The sequence below is a fragment of the Nerophis lumbriciformis genome, linkage group LG05 (assembly GCF_033978685.3).
Source record: "Nerophis lumbriciformis linkage group LG05, RoL_Nlum_v2.1, whole genome shotgun sequence".
Taxonomy (NCBI): Eukaryota; Metazoa; Chordata; class Actinopteri; order Syngnathiformes; family Syngnathidae; genus Nerophis; species Nerophis lumbriciformis.
Window position 1 is genome coordinate 37,376,614 of NC_084552.2, and position 17,060 is coordinate 37,393,673.

The window sequence follows — 17,060 nt, forward strand, 5'->3', positions numbered from 1 at the left end:
ATAAGTATTACCTTTTGACCATATTTTTCTCTTGTGTACACACAATGATCTGCTTCATTTTGCACAAAGTCATTTTCACATAAATGGGTGTGTAACACTGTATTCCAGTTTCTGCCCGACTGTTTGAGTCCATACAATGATTTGTTCAGTTTACATACCAGTTTTTCACCAGTGTTAGAGTTTTTCTCGTATCCTTGTGGTTGTTCTAAATAGATTTCACAGTCTATGGGTGCGTGCAGATACGCGGTCTTCACGTCCATCTGATGTAAGATTAGGTCCTCCTGTGCCGCCTTCTGCATGAGAATTCTTACACTTAACATGTCAGCTGTCGGTGAAAACGTCTCTTCGTAATCAGTTCCTACTTTCTGGTCGTATCCTTTGGCAACAAATCTCGCCTTATATTTATTAGATCCATCTGTGTCTGTTTTGAGTGCATAAACCCACTTTGCTTTTAAAGCTCGCTTACCTGGTGGTAAGTCAGTCAACTGGAATGTGTCATTTTCCACTAGTGAGTTCATCTCCTCATCCATGGCGTTTTTCCAGTGCATTGACTTGGATGATAACACGGCTTCCTGATAAGTTTCTGGAATGTCACAAACTGCTCGATAACAGAAATCAACGCATGTTTGTAATCTGTCCAATGAATCATCAGTCTCAAAATCTTGTAAATAAACTGGCTTTTGTTTTATCCTGAATGGATTCTTTCTGATTTCTGTTTCGGCATTTGCCGCTGACTGTTCCACATCTTCCTGCTCATTTAAATCCTCAGTTCTGTTTTCAGGTTGAACTCTGTCCTCATCCTTCTGGTCACTGTCACAGACTGCATTGTCTCTGTTGCCAATGTCATGTCCTGCGTATGGCTCCAAAGTTTGTGTCTCTCTCTCTACACTTGTTTTGGTTGCGAATCTCACCAATCTGATCTTTTGGACCTTTTCCATTTCTGGATAATATACAAGGAAGGCTGGGCTGTTTTTATCATATCCTATGAAAATGCCCTGCTCACTTTTGGAGTCTAGTTTTCCTTTTTCTTGTTTGTAACTAAAACATGTAGACCCAAACTTTTGCATTTGTGACACATTTGGTACTTTTCCTGTAAGTAACTCATATGCTGTTTTCTTTGTCCGTCTATTGTAACACCTGTTTCTAACATGAGCTGCTGTTTGAATGGCATAGTTCCACAAATAGTTTGGTAGTTTGCTTTCTATCAGTAAGCATCTAGCCATGTCAAACAGTGTTCGCCATTCTCTCTCTGCTGTGCCATTTTGGTGTGGCGAATAAGGCGCTGACGTCTCATGTCTTATTTTGTTCTTTGTTAGTAACATTTGGAACTCTCTGTTTGTAAACTCAGTGCCGTTGTCTGAACGTATACACTTCACATCTCCATAGGGTGCTACATCTGCTAAGAACTTTTCTGTTTCAGCTACTGCATCACTTTTTGACTTAAGAAAATATACTAATACAGCACCTGAATAGTCATCTGTGAAACATTGTGCGTATTTGTGTCCTTCTATGCTTTCAGTTTTCATTGGCCCTGCTAGGTCTGTATGGATTAACTCCAGGGGTTTATTTGCTTTAGCATCTAGCTCCCTATTTCTCGTTTGGGTAAACTTGCCTTTTGTACATATTTCACACATCTGATCTGGCTTAACAACATTTCCCTTAATTACCATACCTTTGACCACAGTTTGGAGTTTGATTACATCATCATAGTTGCAGTGCCCTAGAATCTCGTGCCATGTTTGTACGTCATGACAAACTTTACACTGATCTTCATTTGCATCAACAGTTGGTAGATAATATAGCTTCTCATTTTCGTTTATGTTAAATCTGTTACCATCTTTAGTGATCATGTGGCTCTCTCCTTTCTTGAAAGTTATGGTTGCTCCTCCGTCGGCTGCTCTTGCCACTGAAAAGATGTTGTGGGGATATGAGGGCATGTACAGAGCATTTCGTAGTTGTGCCCTGTGCTGTCGTCCATCGCTGTCCACTAGATGTATCGTTGCTGTTCCTCTTCCTTGGGCCATTCCACTGCATCTTGTCCCATCAGCTAGTTCCACTGAATGAGTCTCTGGTTGAAAAGTGTTGTCAAAGCTTGTAAAGTTATTTACATCATTTACAATGTGGGATGTCGCTCCTGCATCCACCATAATGCCTTTCATCTTTATTTTGGGTGCTGACTCACTTTCTTCTTGTGTCGCTTTGAAGAGGTAATCATTGGATTGTTCATCCGTAACCTTTCTGACATTGTCTCGCTTATCTTTCTTTTTGCATATGGTTTCTTGGTGTGTGTTGCTCTTACAAAAGTTGCACCACACTTTTCGGATACACATTCTTGCTCTGTGTCCTTTTAATCCACATTTGAAACATGTCAGATCTCCATCTTCAATTCTACTTTTAGTGCTGCTGGTGTACTTCTTCTGGATATTTCTATCCTGTTTTGTGAACGTTTTCATCACATTGTCTGTTGGCTCAGCAGTACTAATTTTCTCTGACTCTTCGTAAATACGTAATCTTCTTTTGAAATCTGTAAATGTCACATTGTCTTCATTTTGCGTTACATGTACAGCTAATGGCTTGTAAGAGTCAGGTAGGCCTCCAAGAATCATGGCTATGATCAGACTATCACTGAGAGTCTCACCGGCATCACGAAGTGCTGTAATCAGGTTTTCTGCTCTGATGATGTAGTCCGTAGTTGACTCTCTGTCTGCTTTCCGTAGTTTTGTCAAGGACGTGTACAGGTTGATTATTCGTGGCTTGCTTTTTCCTGAGTAATGGTCCCTCAGTATTTTCAGTGCTTTCCTGCCATCGTATGCAGCATCATGTCTTATTAAAGACAAGCTTTTATCATCGATCAACCTGATGAGCTCTGCATAGCAGTCTGGATTCTTTATTCTGTCCGCTGCTGCTTGCTCTTCTCCTACTGGTTCATTTAGAACAGTGTCTTTCAGCTTTAAAATATGTAAGTGTCCCAAAAATCTTGCTTCCCAAAGGTCATACTTGCTTTCGGATCCATCAAAGTACAGTTGCGGGGATACTGCTCCAGTAGTACAAGCCGCCATATTTGTTTAAGCTCCGCACTTTAGCACTATGCTATGCTAATTAGCTCAAACATTACCGCGGTTACTTCTTCTTTGAGGGTACACGCTACTTTATTGGCCAAAGTCACTTTTATGCTCCGTGTAATACTTCACGTTTGCAATACCTTTATCCTTGGTCAAGCAGTTCTCCTCTGTTAGCTCAAGTCCACACCTGCAAACCTTCTTGGCTTCTCTGTCCGTGCGTCGACTCAACGCTACCTGGCCTTGTTTGCTTGAGTTGGCTGGAATCTCTGGGGTTCCTGGGCCCATAACCTGTTAAGGTGTTTGAGCTTCGTGGAGTTCTTTTCTGCGTGTACATAAATGACACTTTTATCGAGTCTGATGATCAACGTCCTCTCACACGAGGAGACTTTATTTCTTCTTCGTAACATAACACACAACTGCACCAGAGCGCCCCAAGTGGGGAACATGCGCTATAACATTCAACCTCCACAACAAGCCACACAGAGTAAGAGCGCAGATCAATCTCAACAATCAGGGTTTTTAAAATACAATTATACAATGTTTTGTTACGCTGTGCCTCGAAACGCATATTTCTAAAATTAGATTTTAAAAAAATCTCAGTCCCTTTTTGTGTTGTCCGGTATACATTTTCTGTGTGCCATGTTTTTGGACTTTGTTTTACTCTACCAGTTAATTAAATTTCAGTAAGTTTAAATGTTAAAGTTACACGTTTTTAAAGACAGGAGAAATGGTACAATCACAATATTGATGAATTATTCATATTATCAACTAATGATAATCCTAAATGAATGCTAGTGTTTACATTGGGGTTCGGCCATGCCAGGAACTTGAGGGCCATCCACACTGGTTCGAAGGTAAAGATGACTTTAGACAATGGGTTTCACTATATAAACCGCTTTGAGTGGTTAGAGAAAAGCACTATATAAAATTTAACTCAATTCATTTCACTACACTCTGAAATAGTGAAGTGAAGTGAAGTGAATTATATTTATATAGCACTTTTCTCTAGTGACTCAAAGCGCTTTACATAGTGAAACCCAATATCTAAGTTACATTTAAACCAGTGTGGGTGGCACTGGGAGCAGGTGGGTAAAGTGTCTTGCCCAAGGACACAACGGCAGTGACTAGGATGGCGGAAGCGGGGATCGAACCTGCAACCCTCAAGTTGCCGGCACGGCCACTCTACCAACCGAGCTATACCGCCCCTAAATAAATAAATAAAGGAAAACTTGACAGATGTTAAGTAAATAATGACAGGCTATATGATTTTTTGAATTTATATTCAGGCCACTTTATATTGAATGTGTTGGCACCTGTTTGTTTAAAAAAAAAAAAAAAAAAAAAAAACTAATTATTTTTGGGGTTTATCTAGATCAGGGTTGTGAACCTCGTTTTAGCTCAGGGGCCGCATGGAGAAAAATCTATTCCCACGAGGGCCGCACGGGTAAAATCATGGCATAATAACTTAAAAATACAACTACGACAACTTTAGATGGATTTTGGCCCAAAATAGAACAAGCACATTCTGAAAATATATACATCACAAATTATCCTCTTAATAAAACACTTCAAGGTAGTTGAAAACTCTTCTATGGATCAATGACCTCATTTGTCATTTCCACATATTAATCCTGTACTAACTCAACAAATTATACAAACTGAGGAAGAAACTATTCAAGAGGGTTGAGTTACTCCCTGCCTTCGAGGCATCACTGATAGAAAAATAGAAAAATATGATTTGATAAATTTGATAGAAAAATAAAAGCTGTGCAATGTGTGAACAACTTTAACAAACCAAAAATAAAAACTTAAAAGACTGACAGTATTGCAGTATATCAAACACTGTTCACTTTCTTTACATTTTTGTACAGAAGACACACATTTTCACAGAACTATATCAATGTGCAGTGTCTCATGCAGCATCTTAAGAGGGGTTACCAATTGTTTATTTTACTCCTGTTTGTTTTACATTGTGTCGAGGGGGAGGAGTCACAGTCCCGCTTTACCGTGTACCTCCTGCTTGGTATACTTGCTCACCCCGGTATAAACTATTTGCTTACCTATAAGAATTACTATTGCGACATCCAGTGGACACATTTAGAACAGCAGTTTCTTTCATTTAAAAATGCAACTTAATTTTACACCGATGTCACCGCGTGTTTGACATCCCTGATCCAGATGTTAGTCATAAACCTAATGAAGGTTTTTACAAGTGTTTTAATAAGCTGGTTTCAACCAAATCCATGCAATAATTAATTTTTTAGTGCATGTATGGGGCGACAACGCTGGATTTAGGGTGGGATGGGGGCAGAATTTGGTGCCGGGCCCCTGCATCTCTCTCTAATCTCATGAAATTAAAGGCAAATCTTTAAAGTCATCCTGTTGCAGTGACTAAAAATTTCAGCGTGTTAGCACCACCTGCTGCATGCTGACCAGGACTGCCCACAGATACGGCGCGGGTCGTAACTTGTTTGCTGGTCCAGAACAAACAATCTACTTAGTTCAGCGCTCACGTGACCAACTAATGATTGACTGATGACGTCATCACAAACAACATCTGAATTCTGGAACAAGGACCACGACAAAGTCAGGATGAGACCGTCTCCTCTTCTTCTTCTTCTTTTCTTGACTTCACAGACGGTGAGTAAAGCTTCTTTTTAGGACCACCACTATAGGACAAGGACTATGGCTTGGGATTGGACTAAATTAGACAAGGGTTAGGGTAATGGAACCTGAGACTAGTACTTGGGTCAGGTCCAAGGAAATGAGTGACTTTTTTGATTGATTGATTGAGACTTTTATTAGTAGGTTGCACAGTGAAGTACATATTCCGTACAATTGACCACTAAATGGTAACACCCGAATACGTTTTCAACTTGTTTAAGTCGGGGTCCACTTAAATTGATTCATCCATCCATTTTCTACCGCTTATTCCCTTTGGGGTCGCAGGAGCCTCATGATACAGATAAATACTATCAAATATATACTATCATCATAATACAGTCATCACACAAGATAATAATCAGGGTATTTACATTTAATTATTTACATCATTTACAATCCGGGGTGTGGGATGTGGAGGGGGGTTAGGTTTGGATGTTATCATCACTTCAGTCATCAACAATTGAGAACAGAGAAATGGACATTGAAACAGTGTAGGTCTGACTTGGTAGGATATGTACAGCAAGTAGTGGACATAGAGAGAGAGAGAGAGACAGTGTTGTAGTTTTGAAGTAAAAGCAAGATGGCCTCAATAAGTCATGTCATCATTGTGTGATAAAGTGATGAAATCGTCTGCCAGCAGGAGGCCCTAAGAATTGTGCAGTCGGTGAATGCGGACCACTTGACGCCGCAAGATGACTTCATGGGTCCTGAGGCGTGTCTCCACAGGAAGTAGGTAGTGCTTGTTGGCGTGCGTGCGCTCAAGGTGACAAGCTGTGCTTTCAGGCCGACGCGTGCGTCATGTGACCTGGTGTTCTGTCCTCCCTGGGAGCGCTGTATTGAAGGTCGTTGCTCCTGCAAGCCGCCGTATTTGTGTCCTGTGGAGGACATGACTCCTGTGTGTGGGCGGGACAGTCGCCTCTACCGCTCCTACTGCCAGGTATAGCTAGCGATGTCAGCGTGTTGATATGTTTGTTAATAAACATTTTTCACCAAGTACCACCTCAGGAAAAAAAAATTGGCTCTTCAAGTAGCACCATAATGACCAACATTAAAATACTGTAGCGTAGTAGGCCTAAGTATTCATTAAAATCAAGGCAGAGGTTTTATCTAACAGGTATCCTGCTCAGTGGCCTTCTGGTTAGAGTGTCCGCCTTGAGATCGGTAGGTCGTGAGTTCAAATTCTGGCCGAGTCACACCGAAGAATGGCACCCATTACCTCCCTGCTTGGCACTCAGCATCAATGATTCCAGAGCACGGCTACCGCTGCTGCTCACTGCTCCCCTCACCTCCCAGGGGGTGAAACAAGGGGATTGGTCTCATGCAGAGGGTTATTTCACCACACCTAGTATCAGTGGTACTTTAACTTTATATGGAACATTACACACCATGCAGAAACATCAACAACGATACTCCACATATACCTTTTAACAGACTTTTTTGGCGGCGTACCACAGTTTGAGAATCCCTATGCTAGGCTAAGTGCTTTGGTCGTGTTCTCAGGTGATGGCGCTGGCGTGTCGCAACAAGAAGACCGCCATGTCCCACTTTGGAGACGCGTGCTCAGGTTTGCCCTCAAAGTCGTCTACACTAACATTCCCGCTTGTCGCCAATGTTTGTGTGTGTGTGTGTGTGTGTGTGTCTCCAGAAGAGCAAGCCAAGTTCACCAGCTCCTTGGACCCTCAGACTGGCATGGTCTCGCTCTTCGTCCCCGAGCCGGCGAGTCCCAGCGGTGGGCGTCGCCTACTTGTGTGTTTGAAGCTGTGGGACACGGCTAGCGCTAATGTAGCCTGCAAGGAACATGGCCACGTGCTGTGAGATGACTTTTTTTTTAACAGTGACGCTAACACGTTTATGCTAACACGCTTATGCCAACACGGATGCATCCGCAGCGGCGCCGCGTCTGCCGGATGGCTCGATTACCCAACTTTGAACCAAGAAGGCGTAGATGCGGCGTTTCCCACCAGCTGCGTCAGCGTCCGCTGTCAAGGCTTCGAGTCTTCGCTGGCCGAATGCGTCATCCACGACAGCGTCCGCATCACGGACAAGGTTGCCACGGTGACGTGCTATAACGAGTCCAGCGCCCCCGCAGGTCAGCGCTTGTGTGACGGCATCGCACGCCACACGCCACCTTCAACGTGGTCGCCTGCCTTTCAGGAGACAAGTGCGGCTTCAAGTGTGCTAACGGGAAATGCGTGTCCACCGAGCACACCTGCGACGGCGTGGACGACTGTGGCGACCGCAGCGACGAGATGTGCTGCAAACGTAAACCATGCAGACGCACACAGTCGTGGTCAAAAGTTGACATACACTTGTAAAGAACATAATGTCATGGCTGTCTTGAGTTTCCAATAACTTCTACAACTCTTATTTTTGGTCACATTTTCAGTAGACCCATAATCATACTTGCCAACCTTAAGACCTCCGAATTATGGAGATGGGGTTGGTGGGTAGGGGGATGGTAGCGGGGTGTATATTGTAGCGTCCCGGAAGAGTTAGTGCTGCAAGGGGTTCTGGGTATTTGTTCTGTTGTGTTTATGTTGTGTTACGGTGCGGATGTTCTCCCGAAATGTGTCTGTCATTCTTGTTTGGTGTGGGTTCACAGTGTGGCGCATATTTGTAACAGTGTTAAAGTTATTTATACGGCCACCCTCAGTGTGACCTGTATGGCTGTTGATCAAGTATGTCTTGCATTCGCTCATGTGTGTGTTAAAGGCGCATTTATTATGTGACTCGGCCGGCACGCTGTTTGTATGGAGGAAAAGCGGACGTGACGACAGGTTGTAGAGGTCGCTAAAGGCAGTGCCTTTAAGGCACGCCCCCAATATTGTTGACCGGGTGGAAATCGGGAGAATGGTTGCCCCGGGAGATTTTCGGGAGGGGCACTGAAATTCGGGAGTCTCCTGGGAAAATCGGGAGGGTTGGCAAGTATGCCCATAATAAAAAAAAATAAAAAAATTCATGAATGTTTTTTGTGACCAACAAGTATGTGCTCCAATCGCTATATCACAAAAAAATAAGAGTTGTAGAAATTATTGGAAACTCAAGACAACCATGACATTATGTCCTTCACAAGTGTATGTAAACAATGACCACGACTATACATCCACACACAAACACGTTTATAGTCACTTGCTCGGCCCGCTAGGTTGCAGGAGCGGCGCCTTCCGCTGTAAGACGGGCGTGTGCGTGCACGCTGACGCCTTAGCTGATGGACAGGTGGACTGTTTGGACGGCGAAGATGAGGCCGTGACGTCCAGTGAGAAACACACACACACTTTAGAAGACCTTGTACAAGGCATGTTTCTACACCGTCTGTGTTTATGTTGCGCAGAAGCAGTGAGCGCAGGGCCTACCAACACAGGTACAGCACGCCAGAACCTTCCAGAATCATTGCTAACATTAACTGTGTCATGTCTGCTTCAGAATACGTCTCTCCCAGGACAGGTTAGAATACCTCTGGACAGATAGCACATTTAGATAGCATATTTCTCCTTTGCTCATCAACACGTTAGTGTGTGTGTGTGTGTGTGTGTGTGTGTGTGTGTGTGTGTGTGTGTGTGTGTGTGTGTGTGTGTGTGTGTGTGTGTGTGTGTGTGTGTACACGTAGAAACCAGCGCCAGCCGTGCACATCTGGAGTCCAAGCTGCAATGCGGCGTCCCCAACGTCACCGCTGCGGAAGACGACAGCGTGAGGGATCGTGTGAGCGGCGGCCGATACAAGCGAGTGGTCGGGGGGATTCCGGCTAATCGGGTGTGTTTGCACTCTGATGTCCTCACAAGCGCCAAGGCAGGAAAGTGACGCATTTGTGCCGACGCCCCCCGCAGACCCAAATCCAGTGGCAGGTGGGCCTGGAGCAGAACGGCAAGATGGACTGCGGTGGCACGTACATCGGAGGCTGCTGGATCATCACTGCGGCTCACTGCGTCAAGTGAGCCAAAACATGTTGTGTTTCTTCTGGAACAACATAGACCGGGGGGGTCTTTAACGTTTTCTTGACCAAGGACCCTCAAACTGAGGGAGAGATGGCGCGGTGTTTTTAATGGAACTCGTCCTAAAAGTAACTTGTTATCAGCTAAGATATTTAAATAAGTATGGCGCCGCTATTGGCTAGTTAGAGCGCTAATTACTAGCTGGCAACAAGAGCGATAATCGCTAGCTGGCGACTAGAGTGCTAATCGCTAGCTGGCAACTAGCTCGCTAGAGAGATGTGTAAAAAGACACCTTTGTATTGTGCACTACAGCGATCCGTCGTGGTGAAAAAGGAGCTGAGCCAGAAGGCAAAGCTCTCAATTTACCGGTCGACCTACGTTCCCATCCTCACCTATGGTCATGAGCTTTGGGTTATGACCGAAAGACCAAGATCACGGGTACAAGTTAAGTTAAAGTTAAGTTAAAGTACCAATGATTGTCACACACACAAACTAGGGTGGCGAAATTATTCTCTGCATTTGACCCATCAGCCTTGGTCACCCCTGGGAGGTGAGGGGAGCTGTGGGCAGCAGCAGTGCCGCGCCCAGGAATCATTTTTGGTGATTTAACCCCCAATTCCAACCCTTGATGCTGAGTGCCGAGCAGGGCGGTAATGGGTCCCATTTTTATAGTCTTTGGTATGACTCGGCCGGGGTTTGAACTCACAACCTACCCATCTCAGGGCGGACCATACTTGCCAACCTTGAGACCTCCGAATTCGGGAGATGGGGGAGAGGTTGAGGTGGGCGGGGGCGGGGTTGAGGTGGGGGGCAGGGGGTAGCGGGGGGTGTATTTTGTAGCGTCCCGGAAGAGTTTGTGCTGCAAGGGGTTCTGGGTATTTGTTCTGTTGTGTTTATGTTGTGTTACGGTGCGGATGTTCTCCCGAAATGTGTTTGTTTGGTGTGGGTTCACAGTGTGGTGCATATTTGTAACAGTGTTAAAGTTGTTTATACGGCCACCCTCAGTGTGACCTGTATGGCTGTTGACCAAGTATGAATTGCATTCACTTGTGTGTGTGAAAAGCCGTAGATAATATGTGACTGGGCCGGCACGCAAAGACGGTGCCTTTAAGGCACGCCCCCAATATTGTTGTCTGGGTGGAAATCGGGAGAATTCGGGAGAATGGTTGCCCCGGGAGATCTTCAGGAGGGGCACTGAAATTCGGGAGTCTCCCGGGTAAATCGGGAGGGTTGGCAAGTATGGGGCGGACACTCTAACCTCTAGCACACTGAGTTGGCCGAAATTAGTTTCCTCCGCCGGGTGGCGGGGCTCTCCCTTAGAGATAGGGTGAGAAGCTCTGTCATCCGGGAGCAGCTCAAAGTAAAGCCGCTGCTCCTCCACATTGAGAGGAGCCAGATGAGGTGGTTCGGGCATCTGTTCTGGATGCCACCCGAACGCCTCCCTAGGGAGGTGTTTAGGGAACGTCCGACCGGTAGGAGGCCACGGGGAAGACCCAGGACATGTTGGGAAGACTATGTCTCCCGGCTGGCCTGATAACGTCTCTGGATCCCCCGGGAGGAGCTGAACGAAGTGGCTGGGGAGAGGGAAGTCTGGGCTTCTCTGCTTAGGCTGCTGCCCCCGCGACCCGACCTCAGATAAGCGGAAGAAGATGGACACTACAGCGCCACTATTAGCTAGCTGGCAACTAAAATTCTAGTCACAAGCTGGCAACTCGTGTACAAGACCCCAAAACTGTTGTAGAGGTGTTGCGGGGATCCATTACTCATATATATTGTATAAAATTGTGTTTTATATTAAACTGGTCCTAAAAGTACCTTGTGCAAATCTAAGATTAACATGATGTCACGCCCACGAGAAAAAGCGTGGTGGTCAAGCTCGCTCCGTTCTTATTGGGTACAGAAAAGCAAAATGCCCTCTGCTTGCGTTGTTTTTGGCTGTGCGAACCGTTCAAATTGCGAAAAGGATGAATGTTTCTCCAGAGTTCCTCCAGAGGTAATCAAGAAGAAAAGTAGCACACACTCCAAGGGAGCAGAGTCAAAGAATGCATGAGTTTGCAGTGATCACTTCGTTAAAGGTTTGTTTGATATCCATACAATGTTTAGTATTTCCCATTTAAGTATTATCTTGATATTATTTGTATTTTTTTTAAACACGTTTGCTACAAGTGTTTCGAAAAGCACCAATTCAGCAAGTCTAAATAAAAGAAAGCAAATGTGAGCAAAACCTAAAAGAGTTAGGCTTTTACCAAAGGCAGCAATCATAAATGAATATTTAAGCACATACACAATGTTGACATCTATAGTTATATTTTGATAAAGATGGGGAAACAGCAACAAACATGGCTGCTTAGAGGCCAAGTTAAATCATGAAATGCAACCTTACCTGAGCAAAGATTGTGCATATTTATCCAGGAGAGTCTTGACACCAATTTCCTTGACCCAGAAACACACAAAGAAGTTGTAAATAAATAAATGATAAATGGGTTGTACTTGTATAGCGCTTTTCTACCTTCAAGGTACTCAAAGCGCTTTGACACTACTTCCACATTTACCCATTCACACACACATTCACACACTGATGGAGGGAGCTGCCATGCAAGGCGCTAACCAACACCCATCAGGAGCAAGGGTGAAGTTTCTTGCTCAGGACACAACAGACATGACGAGGTTGGTACTAGGTGGGGATTGAACCAGGGACCCTCGGGTCGCGCACGGCCATTCTCCCACTGCGCCACGCCGTCCCAGTTGTAGACTTCTATGTTTTTCCAAGTTTTCATCTGTTTTGTCGTGTAGAATGTTGATATGTCTGGGAACGCCACCGACACGTAATCTTTAATATCACTCAACAAATATTTTTTTGATCAACTTTAGGGATCTATTCCATTGCATGGTTAGATTTTTTTTGCTCGTATCAGCTTTTTGCAGGAAGACTTAAGACTTAGACTTAGACAAACTTTATTGATCCACAAGGGAAATTGTTGAAAAGAAAGATTTAGTACCCTTGCGTACTTGGCCCCTTGGTCAACCAAGCCATCTTGGCCTGGTTGACCACTAATATTTTCCGTGAAGAAGTCAAGTGTCGGAACACAAGTAATTCAAGTAACACAGTGTAGTGTTGCTATTAACTAGCTGGCAACTAGAGCGCTAATCGCTATCTATCCTAAACGCTTACATCAATATAATGATACAGTATAATTAATAGTTTATGTTTAAAGTCTCATCAGCCAAAGATTTCACAACCCCCCTGCAGTACCTCTCTAGACCCCGTAGGGGTTGTAGAACCCCTGTTGAAGACCTCTGCTATAGACACTTTTTCTTTGGCTTTGCTGCTCCAGGCCCAACCCCTCAATGTTCCGCGTGAAGTTCTCCATCTGGAAGAAGTTGACGCCTCAGGACACGACGGATATCGTTCCCGTGGGCGACGTCATCATCCACCCAAAGTAGCGCCGGCCGTCCTGACTTGCTCCCTTTTTTGGCATATACCTGTAAGGATGTTGTGTCGCAGGTACAAAGCCGGCACGTACGAGAACGACATCGCGCTGCTGCGTCTCAAGGACCTCCCGCAGGAGAAGGGCAAGTGTGTGGAGGATAACCCTGCTGTGAGACCCGCCTGTCTCCCCTGGTCCACTCAGCTCTTCAAGCCCAATCACACCTGTAGCATCTCTGGTTGGGGGCGCATGGCAGGTGTGTGTGTGTGTGTGTGTGTGTGTGTTCTTGTATTTCTACCCTTCTCGAGACACCAACAAGAAAAAGTACCTTCCGTATGAGGACCGGTGAACAAGTTGGGACATAAATCATGGTTCCAATACGGAAAACCATTGCATCTAAAAGAGAATGTCTCATTTGCACCACTGGTGGTGAAATCTATCAAAATTAGGGTGGTACCAAAAAGGAGGGATTTTTCAAATTGACTGTGTGTCGGTTTTAAAAGTGCTCCCCATCTGGTCAACATATGAAATAACAATTGTGTATAAAAATCTGAAGTGCTCCCCATCTGGCCAACATATGTAATAACAAGTGTGTGTGATAAATTGAAATGCGCCCCCTTTGGCCAAAATTTATTGAAAAAAATAAATATGTATATAGACTGTAATAACTTGAAGTAAATAATGAAGATTAAAAACCAATTACAAACAAAAAATTAAAAACATTTTTTTTTTTACTAAAAGCTTACCTTTTTTATATTTACATAGTATTTATATATTATTAATGTTGTAAATACAAATCTTTATATATCTAGAAAGGGTGGTCCTAAAGAGGTAGGCATTTTTCGGAGGTCTCAAGAAGGTAACAAATACAACCATTTGTGTGTTAGTGTGTGTGTGTGTGCGTGTGTGTGTGTGTGTGTATGTGTTTGTGTGTGTGTGTTCTTGTATTTCTAGCCTTCTTGAGACATCAACAAGGAAAAGTACCTTCCATATGAGGACAGGTGAACAAGTTAGGACCGAAATCATGATCCAAATACGGAAGGGACGGTGTGGCTCAGTGGAAGAATTGCCGTGCGCGACCCGAGGGTCCCTGGTTCAATCCCCACCTAGTACCAACCTCGTCATGTCCGTTGTGTCCTGAGCAAGACACTTCACCCTTGCTCCTGATGGGTGCTGGTTAGCGCCTTGCATGGCAGCTCCCTCCATCAGTATGTGTGTGTGAATGGGTAAATGTGGAAGTAGTGTCAAAGCGCTTTGAGTACCTTGAAGGTAGAAAAGCGCTATACAAGTACAACCCATTTATCATTTATTTATTTATCTAATAGAGAGCCAAATACTAAAGTCTGCGAACATTGCTCCAAAGTCAGGATTTTTTGTTGATTTAATGTGCATGCAAAACTAAACATTGACAGGTGCAAAGGCAGCAATATATGATAAAACAAGCTAAAGAAGGACTTCCCTATTCATCCCCCCCCCAAAAGAACGCCAGGTGAACAGCTGATTTTACGACTTCCGGTGCTGACGCAAGACAACCTGCGTCCCATATGTGACCATAGGATGAACAAATACACTACGCTACTATAGTGGCCGTTAACAGTTAGCTTCTACAGATGGGTTGTCCAATGTGCAGCACAGGGACCATCTGTGGTCCGTGACTCGTTTGTCATCGACCTTGAGCACATTACAAACATTTTTTTAAAAATACAGATCTCATTTGGTGAAATCTATCAAAATTAGGGTGGTCTTAAAGAGGTAGGCATTTTTCAGAGGTCTCAAGAAGGTCGCAAATACAAGAATGTGTGTGTGTGTGTGTGTGTGCGCGTGTGTGTGTGTGTGTGTGTGTGTGTGTGTGTGTGTGTGTGTGTGTGTGTGTGTGTGTGTGTGTGTGTGTGTGTGTGTGTGTGTTGGAGGGAATTAACGCTACAACGCTATAACGTTACAGAGGGGAAATCCTCCGAGGTCCTCAGGTGGGCCAACGTGTCCCTCATTGACGACTGTCAGAGGTTCTACCAGGATCGCTTTCGACCCGGCATGATGTGTGCAGGTGAGTGAGTCACGACAAGTTCACGTCAGGGCGCGTGTTTGAAAATGTGTGTGAGCGCAGGTGACCTGGACGGCAACGTGGACTCGTGCCAAGGGGACAGCGGCGGTCCTCTGATGTGCGAAGACCACCTGGGCGTGTCCTACTTGTGGGGTGTGGTCAGCTGGGGCGAGCGATGCGGTCAGCCTGGCTTCCCAGGAGTTTACACTCAGGTGAGACGCATGCACGGGGCCTGCTATCCAGGGGACCACTCATGTTTCGCCATTGTCGCCTGCAGGTGGCGCAATACTTTGAGTGGATACGCCTTCACACGGGCTGGCCTGCCGTCACTAAGTTCAACTCCTAACCACACATTGCTGTACCCTGTACTGTGATTCTTCTTTTTCTTCAAAGTAAACAATAAACATGGATGAAAAACTTCTCCACATGTCTGCCAGGAGGAAGTGTTGCTCCTTTTGACTTGGACGTCAAATCGTGTGTGTATATTTTATTTTGTGTGACGGCCTTTTTTCTTTACTGCACCTTTTTGTTGAGTTTTTAGTGAGGTTTCATCACAGTCCAACTGAAACCTGCCCCACCCAGATCACCTCCACTGTATCGATGGTCCTGCAGGTGGGGTGGGGTGGGGTATCAGTGCGCACAAAAGGTCATAGGGGGCATGTCACCAGCGCGTGGTCTATAAAGCAGCACGAATATATGCATCACATGAGACTCTGTAGGAACCCCACGTTCACTGACATCACTAAATTCGGACTGTTATTTTGAAACTTTTGTCATTCGGATTCCCCATGAGGCGTCACGTGGACACTCTGCTATGCGCGCTCTCGCTTGCGGTGGTGGTGTGCGCGCACGTGCGACTCAACTCCATCCGGACGGTAATCGTGCACAAGGTTCCTGGGGAGCTGACGGTGAGTGTGCGAGTTTCCGTGCGGTTTGTATGAGTTGTTGGTGGCGCGCTAAATTGTGTTTGCGTGTGCGTGTGTGCGTGTAGCTTCGCCAGTGCATAAGCGACCTGGAGTGCAGCGAGGGAAGCTACTGCCACGCCCCCTCAAAAGGCCCCACCCACTCCCGCTGCCAGACCTGCAGGAGGAGGAAGAGGCGTTGCCATCGAGACGGGATGTGTTGTCCTGGCAACCGCTGCAGCAACAGTACGACGGGGTGATGCACGTTAACGTTGTGTTGTTGAGGTGTGTCACATTAACGGTGTCTCGTGCAGGTGCGTGCGTGCCTGAAGGGGAAACAATAGCCAGCGATGGGGCGGTTCTGGACAAGCGCGACACGACCGCCTGGATGAAGAAATACAGGACAGTGTCTGGTAAAGGTGAGCATCACGCGATACGGTCAAAGAGACAGGAAGTGTTCGTAACCGTCTTGGTATCGCTGTCGCAGGTCAAGCGGGTGACCCCTGCCTCGTCGCCTCCGACTGTTCTGACAGTCTGTGCTGCGCTCGCCACTTCTGGACGCGCTTCTGCAAGCCGGTCTTACGGGAGGGTCAGGTGTGTTCCCACCGCGGCAGGAAAAAGCGGCAGCGCGACCTGGAGCTCTTCCAGCGCTGCCCCTGCGGACGTGGACTCGCCTGCCACACCGGAGATGACACCGCCCGGTCCTCGTCCACGCTGCTGATGGCGGCAAAGTCCAAGTTTGCGGCACATTCCCCCGTTGCGCCGCAGACCAGACTGCACGTGTGCCGCAGGAAGTGATGTCATTAGACTGTCACCTCCTGTTTGTCACTGGAAATGGGAATTGATGTTAATATTTGCTACCTTTAACAGAGCTAATGCTAATGCCAATGCATGTCTGTATGACACAAATCACAGTGATGATGTCCTTCAAGGCACTGCTAGCTATGATAGCTAGTGAGCTATAGCTAGCAAGCCGTTTACAATAAATGAAACCCAAGTAACAAGCTCAGCTTCTCTTCATCTGATGACAGCTT

General features: G+C 45.6%; 2 protein-coding genes across 3 annotated transcripts; both read left to right on the forward strand.

Annotated features, from left to right (window-relative positions):
- Positions 1–4,456: 4,456 nt before the first annotated feature.
- cfi (complement factor I) lies at positions 4,457–15,545 on the forward strand. Of its 2 annotated transcripts, none has more exons than XM_061960522.2 (17): positions 4,457–5,702; positions 6,364–6,455; positions 6,510–6,663; positions 7,227–7,290; positions 7,372–7,537; positions 7,616–7,815; positions 7,881–7,988; positions 8,872–8,982; positions 9,058–9,087; positions 9,150–9,170; positions 9,334–9,476; positions 9,551–9,654; positions 12,991–13,095; positions 13,161–13,339; positions 15,026–15,127; positions 15,188–15,336; positions 15,402–15,545. In XM_061960522.2, the coding sequence occupies exons 1-17, from the start codon at positions 5,598–5,600 to the stop codon at positions 15,468–15,470; spliced, it is 1,902 nt and encodes a 633-aa protein (XP_061816506.1). In that variant the 5' UTR covers positions 4,457–5,597; the 3' UTR covers positions 15,471–15,545. The 2 variants fall into 2 exon arrangements, with proteins under 2 accessions (XP_061816506.1, XP_061816507.1); XM_061960523.2 differs by having other exon boundaries at positions 5,264–5,702; positions 6,367–6,455.
- A 160-nt stretch (positions 15,546–15,705) lies between these two features.
- Positions 15,706–16,929, forward strand: LOC133606498 (dickkopf-related protein 2-like). The gene is made up of 4 exons (XM_061960524.2): positions 15,706–16,032; positions 16,116–16,272; positions 16,341–16,445; positions 16,514–16,929. Exons 1-4 carry the CDS (start codon positions 15,913–15,915, stop codon positions 16,822–16,824), a joined length of 693 nt encoding a protein of 230 aa, XP_061816508.1. The 5' UTR covers positions 15,706–15,912; the 3' UTR covers positions 16,825–16,929.
- The last annotated feature ends 131 nt before the right edge of the window (positions 16,930–17,060 follow it).

Excerpts from the sequence above, each read along its gene's own strand:
- cfi (XM_061960522.2), top strand. The coding sequence starts at position 5,598 with ATGACGTCATCACAAACAACATCTGAATTCTGGAACAAGGACCACGAC. Across the intron at positions 9,088-9,149 it reads CGCAGGGCCTACCAACACAG|AATACGTCTCTCCCAGGACA; the intron begins GTACAGCACGCC and ends TGTCTGCTTCAG. Across the intron at positions 9,477-9,550 it reads GGGGGATTCCGGCTAATCGG|ACCCAAATCCAGTGGCAGGT; the intron begins GTGTGTTTGCAC and ends CGCCCCCCGCAG.
- LOC133606498 (XM_061960524.2), top strand. The coding sequence starts at position 15,913 with ATGAGGCGTCACGTGGACACTCTGCTATGCGCGCTCTCGCTTGCGGTG. Across the intron at positions 16,033-16,115 it reads AGGTTCCTGGGGAGCTGACG|CTTCGCCAGTGCATAAGCGA; the intron begins GTGAGTGTGCGA and ends GTGTGCGTGTAG. Across the intron at positions 16,446-16,513 it reads CAGGACAGTGTCTGGTAAAG|GTCAAGCGGGTGACCCCTGC; the intron begins GTGAGCATCACG and ends TCGCTGTCGCAG.